General features: G+C 53.8%; 5 protein-coding genes across 5 annotated transcripts; all 5 read right to left on the reverse strand.

Moving 5' to 3' along the window:
• Nucleotides 1–248: 248 nt before the first annotated feature.
• On the reverse strand, nt 249–1,112 carry DQ04_03961000 (putative cation transporter; the record flags this gene model as incomplete). The annotated part of the gene is made up of 1 exon (XM_009313227.1): nt 249–1,112. The coding sequence occupies one exon, from the start codon at nt 1,110–1,112 to the stop codon at nt 249–251; it is 864 nt and encodes a 287-aa protein (XP_009311502.1).
• Nucleotides 1,113–1,159: 47 nt separating this feature from the next.
• DQ04_03961010 (hypothetical protein) lies at nt 1,160–1,474 on the reverse strand (the record flags this gene model as incomplete). Its single annotated transcript, XM_009313228.1, has 1 exon — nt 1,160–1,474. One exon carries the CDS (start codon nt 1,472–1,474, stop codon nt 1,160–1,162), a length of 315 nt encoding a protein of 104 aa, XP_009311503.1.
• Nucleotides 1,475–2,048: 574 nt separating this feature from the next.
• Nucleotides 2,049–4,082, reverse strand: DQ04_03961020 (putative dipeptidyl-peptidase; the record flags this gene model as incomplete). The annotated part of the gene is made up of 1 exon (XM_009313229.1): nt 2,049–4,082. One exon carries the CDS (start codon nt 4,080–4,082, stop codon nt 2,049–2,051), a length of 2,034 nt encoding a protein of 677 aa, XP_009311504.1.
• Nucleotides 4,083–4,382: 300 nt separating this feature from the next.
• On the reverse strand, nt 4,383–6,833 carry DQ04_03961030 (putative elongation factor G2-like protein; the record flags this gene model as incomplete). The annotated part of the gene is made up of 1 exon (XM_009313230.1): nt 4,383–6,833. The coding sequence occupies one exon, from the start codon at nt 6,831–6,833 to the stop codon at nt 4,383–4,385; it is 2,451 nt and encodes an 816-aa protein (XP_009311505.1).
• A 662-nt stretch (nt 6,834–7,495) lies between these two features.
• Nucleotides 7,496–7,978, reverse strand: DQ04_03961040 (ribose 5-phosphate isomerase; the record flags this gene model as incomplete). Its single annotated transcript, XM_009313231.1, has 1 exon — nt 7,496–7,978. One exon carries the CDS (start codon nt 7,976–7,978, stop codon nt 7,496–7,498), a length of 483 nt encoding a protein of 160 aa, XP_009311506.1.
• Nucleotides 7,979–8,494: the final 516 nt, after the last annotated feature.

The following is an 8,494-nucleotide window of genomic DNA, read 5'->3' on the forward strand; positions in this document are numbered from 1 at the left end:
TATATATATATATATATATATATGTATATGTATATGTATATGTATCAGTGCGCTCTGCCCATGTTTCTGCGGGCATTCTTCATATAGACTATTCTTTACACTATTCCTATGATCCAAAAAAAAAACAACAACGAATCAATTACATTATTCTGTTTCTTGTTTCTTCTTGGTTAGTTCCACCTGCGTCAGTCCATTTATTTTCACCTTGCGGTGGCTGTCAGGCGCCCAGAGGGACATGGGGAGCTGGCTCAATGCAAATTTGCCAGCAGCGCCATGATCCCCGCGCCGGCCCACACCGCAAGGAACATCGCGAAAATTCTCCAGCCACGGTGCGACGTCCGCATACCCGCGCACCTCTGTAGATCTGCAGGGAAGTCGTTCAGCAAGAGGCCGAAGCCGATATAGAGGAGAATGCCACCACCAATGGCATTGACAACCGCTTGCAACGTCACGAATGTCGGGCCTGTCATGGAGACATTCGAACCCTTTACAGAAATGAGACCGATGGCCGTTCCCACTGGCACCGAGAATGAGAAGATCAGCGCCAGCGCCAGCTCCGCCCCTGCGTGCATCGACGCGTCAGCCAGCCGCGAGCCCAGTGCAAGGCCCTCGAACAGTTGGTGGAAAGACAGTGCGACAAGCAACGACTTGGTGTCCGCGTCGTTCCCTATCCCCACCGAGAGTCCCAAGAACACACTGTGTAGTGTCAAGCCGAATTCCATCAACAAGGCAGCCACGATGCGCCGCGCACCTGTCAGGCTTTTTTCTCCAGCATTGCCACGATTTTGGCAGCAGCCTGTCATTTCACAAATTTCCCCTGACTGGCTACCACATCCCTTCATGCCGCACGGCCCTCTTATCGGGTCGTTTTCCATTTCGTACTCAGCTGGTCCCACGACCTCAGAGGGATCTTCCCTTGCGCATTGACAAGCTGACCAATTCTGAATCAGGACATCCAACAGCACGTCCAGCATGTGCATCAGCAGTGCCGAAACCAGTACGAAGAGCAACGTGTACGCATCATAGGTGTCAGGCTGAAGCGCTTTCGGAATGCATTCCTCCTGGAAGCTGTGCCAGCTGTGGTTGATCATAGTGAGTAGGGCAACGGCCATTACCACACCGGTGGAGATGCACTTTGCAAGAACAACAACAAACGGGTTCATCCGAAGAGCAGGTACATACTTTCCGGCAACAGGAATAGCTGTGCCGACAAATGATGCAGCCAAAAATATAAAGATAGCCAAAACATGCAGCTTGATAGTGTAATCGCCATGCATGGCACTGCAGCCACCGTGATGGTGGCCGCCATGAGCGGCTCCTCCTCCACCGTGCCCACTGTCATGACCGCCTCCTCCGCCACTGTGCTCACTGCCATGACCGCTTCCTCCTCCACCGTGCCCACTGCCATGACCACCTCCTCCGTCACTGTGCTCACTGCCATGACCGCTTCCTCCTCCACCGTGCCCACTGCCATGACCGCTTCCTCCTCCTCCTCCTCCTTCGCCAATGCTGCTTGAGCCCATCATATCGTGGTAGCCTCCAGCAGCCACATTAGCGATCGAGGCGACTGTCCACAAAAACTCAGCGGGGTTGTTTCCGACCATTTTTTTCTGTGGAGTGAGTACCCAACAAAAAAGTCGACCAGAATATTAGCTTAGATAAGTGCAAAAATTAATATATTCTTTTCATACACAAACGGCATCAATTGCAATAGTGTGNGAGGGAGAAGCCGAGAAAGGCATTTTAAACAGAGAAGGGGAAAACAAATTGAGGCGTGGCTCGCATTCCTCAATCAATGTCGTGGCAGTAGGCGAACATGGTGTAGGTTCCCCTCTTTGTACCAACAGGTATAACAACAGAGCGCGACGAAATGGCCCCCTAAAGAGCTCTCGCGGGAATGGGCAAAACAAAACAAGCAAAAAAAAAGCTCTGACAAAGAAATCACTTGGAGATACACAAAAATTCGTCTTACCTTTGTACACATTCGCTCTCAGGTCATTATGGTGTTTCCAATAAAAACGAAAAAAAAAAAAAAAACACCAGTAGGGTTAAATGCTCTCTCGGTAAACACGACGATACCAGTTTTTCTCAAAGACGACTTCATCGTTCATCCTGGCCGTAATTTCCGCCCATATGTGAAGGTAGTGCATGTCACAGGTCTGGCGGGTGTTGATGTCGATGTCTGCCTGCCATCCAGGACGCCCCATCTTCATCTTCTGTACGATGGCGTACCTCGCTGAGAGTGGATCCTTGTTAGAGAGATGCAACTCGCGTCTCAGGTTATGCTCCACCGTGGTATCGATTTCGTCAAAGCGGTAGACACCCTCGCCAAACACGCCACCTACGCCATCGGTGATGCACGTCCACTCATCCTTAGTGATGTCGTACGTGACGGAGCGATCCACGAAACCCGGGCGGAGGAGCGTGAGTGGTGTGGGGGGAGCCGTTTCGGGCTGCGGGTTCGGGCCGTCAATGGCCGGGCCATTGTACACAGGCAACACCAGCTCCGACGTGCTCAAGTCCAGCGACAGGGTGTTGACCTCAGGCGAGACCCAGAACATTGGCCAGAAGCTGTTTGCCAGAGCAAGGCGCATGCGGTGGCCTTTAGGGAAACGGTGGCCGCAGTAATTCAGCAGCACCTTGACACGAACTTTTTTCCCTTCCTGAAGGTACTCAATTTTTTGATCACTCGCGGCGTGCGTTAGGTTCTTCACGCCAAATGATACACGCTTGATGGCCCCATCAGGGGAGACGTCACTGAGCTGTGCAAATAGCATGGACTTGGGTTTGTCACACGTAAGCTCAACCTCGAAGGTGGGACGGCCCAAAATTTCCACTGCATTCTGCAACACGGGCCCGTTGAATATCATCGCCATACCGTCATCGATGCGCTGGTCAGCAGGGCTTTCGCCAGAAACCCCTGCGCCCATCCACTCGCCAGCCAGCAGACCGTGATTTAGCGGCGTCTTGAGCTGAACAAGTTCAGACTTCTGTCGCACTGCGGCCTCGGATTTCACAATTCGACTGTACTCGAGCCACATTGTCTCTTTACTGACATCTTTGGCGGGCCACGCCTCCACCCCAACCCAGTGCCCCGTACTGACAGGGCAATGAACATCAGGTGCCATGTGGTGCTCCATCCATGCCTGAATCATCGGACCGTCCATCACGCCATTCTCCTTGCCTTTCAGCCAGTGGTCCCACCACCTGATGGCCTCCTGAAGGAAGCCAATGGCCGGCGTGGGGGTGCCATCCTGGGGGTAGATGTGCGCCCACGGACCCACGAGCCCCTTCCGTGGGACCTTAAGGTTCGCCAGAATGTTGAAGACAGAGTTGGTGTATGAATCTGCCCATCCATCCACCGCCAAAACAGGGACTTGAATGGCATCATAATTTTCGCACACCGATCCATGTTTCCAGTACTCATCGTACTTTTGGTGTTCGGCCCAATCAGCAATATTTATAGGCATGTTTTCAAGGCGTTGAATCCACATATCTTTCCAACGCTCCCCAACAATAACGGGATCCACCGGACGTGACTGGTAGGCCAGCATGATTGAGCCCCACCAAAAGTTGTCATTAAGCAGACAGCCGCCTTGCCAGTGAATATCGTCTGTGAAACGGTTGTCGGTAAATCCGACTGTTATGATTGCCTTCAGCGCCGGCGGCCGGAGTGCCGCAACCTGAACCGAATTGAAACCTCCCCAAGACTTCCCCATCATGCCAACACTGCCATTGCACCATGGCTGCTTGGCAATCCAATCAATGACCTCCAATGCATCATCCTGCTCCTGCTTAAGATACTCATCGTGCATGAGACCGTCCGACTCACCACTGCCACGCATGTCTACTCGAACAACAGCATAGCCGTGGCCGGCGAAATATCCGTGCATTGGTTCATCACGAGTCCGTGTGCCGTCACGCTTACGGTACGGAATGTACTCCAATATGGAGGGTCGTGCTGCACCGTCTGCTGGAAGCCACAGGCGGCAAGAAAGACGCGTTCCATCCCTCAGTGTAATCCAATCGTTCTCAATTACTTTGACTTCATGAGGAAGTGCATAGGCAATACGCTTCTGCATGGTAACGCTCAAAGATCCAATGGAATGACCAGATCAGACCGAATGTAAGCCTTCAGATGAGAGAAATAAAAGGAAACAATGAACAAATAAAAGATGCGTATAAAAAAAAAAAAGAAAGAACAAAAAAAAATAAGAATTAGAGGTGTGCGATAAAATGGACGCATAAAGAACCCAACAGCAGCGGCACCATCAGCATCCCCAGTAGCGTAAAAACAGAAACACGGAAAAACGCCTCGTCCTGTGAAATCCGCACGCCACTCCGCCACCTCACCATCATTCAGCCCAACAACTACACACTCACTAGTCCTCATAGATGCCCAAATTCTTCATAATCCGCGTTAACACAACTTTATCCTCTATCACTCGGTAGTGATGCAGGCGTGTGTAAAGGTTGGCGTGCCCCTTCACTGCCTTCCGCAGCTCCATCGTGTAGCGGACAATGTTACGCATCGGAAGAATTGCCTTAACCGATTTCCCATCATCTTGTACGTCGACTGTGATGGCCTTTCGCTCGTTCAAGGAGCTCACGACGCTCCCAATGTAGGTTGACTCGGACAGGTGCACCTCTACTTCCATCATCGGCTCAAGTGCGGCAAGACTTGCCTTGGGGACGGAGCGGAACAACTCCAACACGAGGGAGCGGGCTGCCTGCGAGAGAGGCCGCTCCGCCAGCTGTGTGCCACCGATTTTCTTGAACGACGTCAGCACCACCTGCACGCCGTGGAGCGGCAGGCCAGCGAGTGGCCCCAAGTAGGAGCAATCCGTGACGGCACTGGTGAACACCGAGGTGATAAGCCGCAGCTCCTCCTTGGCGTTGCGCCGATGGTCCTCCATGCGGCGACGGCGATCACCGGGGGAGCCGGCAGCGGCTATGGCTGCTGCATTAAGGAAATCCTCGGCGAGGGTCTCGTCTACCACAAACTGGCATGTCTGGTTTGGGGCGCAGGAATCATCCGCTTCAAGCAGCGGCCGCAAAAGCAGTGAGCACGCCACATATGGAACTTCGTTGTACATCCCTACCACGTGCTGCAGCTCCACAGACTCTCTGACCACCTCACGGTACTCTATAATTGCACGCAGAAGCTGGCATTTGAGCTGATACTCATTTTCCAACCGCGACATAATGATCTCAAGGTGAAGCTCCCCCATGCCACTCAACACCATCTGCCCAAAGTCATTCTTGTGTACGTGAAGACTTGGATCTTCGAAACTCAGCTCCTGCAGCGCCGACTCCAAGAGGGGAATCTGCTGTTTTGTGGCAGCCTCAACAGAGAATGAGATCACAGGCGGTGGAGCGTCAATACCCTCCAGTGTAAAAACTTCACTTGCTGGGTCCCTATCACCAGATAGAATGTGTAGTGGTGCGCGTAAAAGCGTGGCGCCTGTTTTTGTGTTTTGCATGAAAGCCGCACCAATCTCTCCAGCGATAAGGTGTGGTACCTCTACTGGACAGTTGGCATGCATCACATACAACTTCTCAATGTTCTCGTGACGATTGTTGTTGTTGTTAACAAGTACCGACCTGGGCGTCAGCTTACCGCTATACACACGAAAAAATACCAACGGCTGTCGCCGTCCCTTTGGATTCATCGCGTGTGTCACTTTGAACGCCAGCGCCACAACAGGCACGTGTGGCGCAGTGGTGACGGGCGGAAGCTGCACCACTCGTCTATCACGTGCGTAACCGGTGAGCGGGCGGTCGAGCGGCGACGGCAGGTAGTGCGTGACGGCGTCAAGCAGCGGCTGCACACCTTGATCGCGTCGCGCGGCCCCGCACAACACCGGCATGACGGGCTGCGCGACATCTTGCCGCAGCGTCTGACGCCGAATCGCCGCCCGCAGCACATCGCACGGCACGAGACCCTCAGCCTTCTGCTCGTCGCCGTCGGCCGCGTCGAGTGCGGCAATGACGGCGTCCGACAGAGCGTCATCGAGAGCGGTCAGTGTAGAGAAGAGCGCGTGGCGCGCCGCCAGTGCAGACTGCACGAGATGCTCCGGCTCGCTGCCCGGCACACGCAGGTCCTTCAACTCAACGTCAGAGCCGTGGTTGCCGCCGAAACGGCACGCCGTCATCTCGATCACATCCATTACGCCGTCAAAGCTACCGTCCTCGGCCACGAGTGGGAGTTGCAGCAACAGAGGCTCCACCTCAAGCTTCATGCGGATGGACTCCACGGATTTCTTGAAGTCCGCGTTGTACTTATCCATCTTGTTCAAAAATCCAATAACAGGGATGCCGAACTTTCTGCTTTGACGTAACACTGTGTAGCTCTGCGCCTGCACCCCGGCGGACGCGTCAAATAGCGCAACAACGCCATCCACTACCCGCATCGCCCGCTCCACCTCCACTGTAAAGTCGATGTGGCCGGGTGTGTCGATGAGGTGAATGTCATGGCCTCGCCACCGCAGTGAGACAGCGGCGGACTGAATCGTGATGCCGCGGTCCACCTCCTCCTTCATGAAGTCCGTCGTGGTCGTTCCGCTATCAACGTCACCGACGCGCTTCAGCATGCCCGCGTAGAAGAGCATGCGCTCGGTGGTGGTTGTCTTGCCGGCGTCGATGTGTGCCACGACGCCAATGTTGCGCATGCGCATGATGGACGCCTCCAATGCATCGGCTTTGCCGCCAAACGACGTCGGAACCGCCTGCGACACGCAACTTGTGAGCCGTCGCACCGTCACACTCGCCGTACAGCGCCACTGCGCAGCACCGCGTCTCCAGTGGTGGAGAGCGCATGGTTGTCGAAGCATCTTGTTTTTTGTTGTTGTTGTGCTGGAGCGGGCGGGGAAATGCGGGTGAGGGGCAAGGGGCGCACGGCTCCTTCACCTACCGTGACGACCAGCGCAGCAGCAGGAGGAGAAGAAGGAGGAGGAGGAAAACAGACGAAGCGGCAGGAGGTCACATACAGAGGCACACTCGTATACACCAACACACAACAGACAAGGAGGCCAACAAAACGGTGACGACGGACTTGAAGGGTAGGGGGCCGGTGGTGCATGTTGCCAGCCGTCAACACACCGGCAAAACGGACAACTGGCCCGATCCATTCATTCATCCACACACCACAAGGATCGGCCCCCACGGAGATGCACCTTCACGTTCTCCTCCTCTTTACGAGGACAAAGGCTGTGCTCTGGCAGCTTCTGAAAATAACATTATTCCCAAAGCTCGCACAAGACATATTTTACTTTCATTCCTATTTTCTTCTCTTGATGTCTTTCTGGTTTACGCGTCTGCAGCACTCTGCCACATGATCTCCCACCCACTCTCCGTGAGAAAAAAAAAAGCCCTACCTGTTTCTTTCTTTTTTCCATTGTTGTTTATCCTTCTTTTTCCATTCTTTTTTGCGTTCACTAAGTCAGCAGTCTCCCCCTCCCTCTTTCCCTCACCGCTGCGATTTGATGGCATTCTCCTAATTCAACTTCCTGCCCGCCATTCCATCAATAGCAGAAATCTTCTTAATGCGCTGCACATGCCGATCCACCCCGCTGAACTGAGTCTGCAGGAACGTAATGATCGCCTCGCGGATCACCTCCACACCGGTGGTACGCTCCCCCACGCAGATGATGTTTGCGTCATTGTGGATGCGCGACATGGCGGCGGTGTAGTGGTCGTAGCAGAGGGCGGCCCGCACCCCCGGCACCTTGTTGGCAGCGATGCACATGCCAATGCCACTGCCGCACGCCAATATGCCGAAGTCCACCTCGCCACGCGCCACCATTTCCCCCACACGCACAGCGTAGTCGGGGTAGTCGACGGGCTCTGCCGATAGCGGGCCGCAGTACACCGGCACGAACTCGTCACCCGCATCCTTCACGTACAGCATCAGGTTTTCCCGGATGCCGTACCCCGCCTGGTCCGTCCCGATTGCAACCTTTCGTGTTGGCTTTTCCATATTTCTTTTTATGCGTGTGCGTATATATATGCGTATTAGAGACGCTTGTCCCTGCTGTCACCCTTCTGCTACCGAAGCACTGGTGTGAATGGCATCACAACGGGGGGAAAATGCAAGCATGCGACAAAGCTCTCTACATATGTATGTGTGCATGTATGTATGCACGCATATCCAGTGGGGATGAATGGTACTCAATGTGCACAACACGACTAAAGCCTCCTGGTGGTGATGTAGAAAAACATCAGCCTTGAACCAAGATAAGCACCAGAGATATACAGCCACTCTGAGGGCGCTTAAAAACATATTGATATAGATATGGACGTTTGTGCAGATAAAAGAGTCTTGGATGCAAGCTCCTGTTGTAATCATTCCTACTCTCTGCAGATTCCCTTCTCTCTCCCAGCGCGCCAGCAAGAGCCTATCACCAATGTTTGCCTCGCATCACCGCACCAAAGAAACAAAAAAGTTCTGCCCCAGCCCACCCCACCCCAGCCTCCACGCGTCCTCTGCAGGGCA

This window comes from Trypanosoma grayi, assembly GCF_000691245.1.
Source record: "Trypanosoma grayi strain ANR4 Tgr_396_V1, whole genome shotgun sequence".
NCBI lineage: Eukaryota > Euglenozoa > Kinetoplastea > Trypanosomatida > Trypanosomatidae > Trypanosoma > Trypanosoma grayi.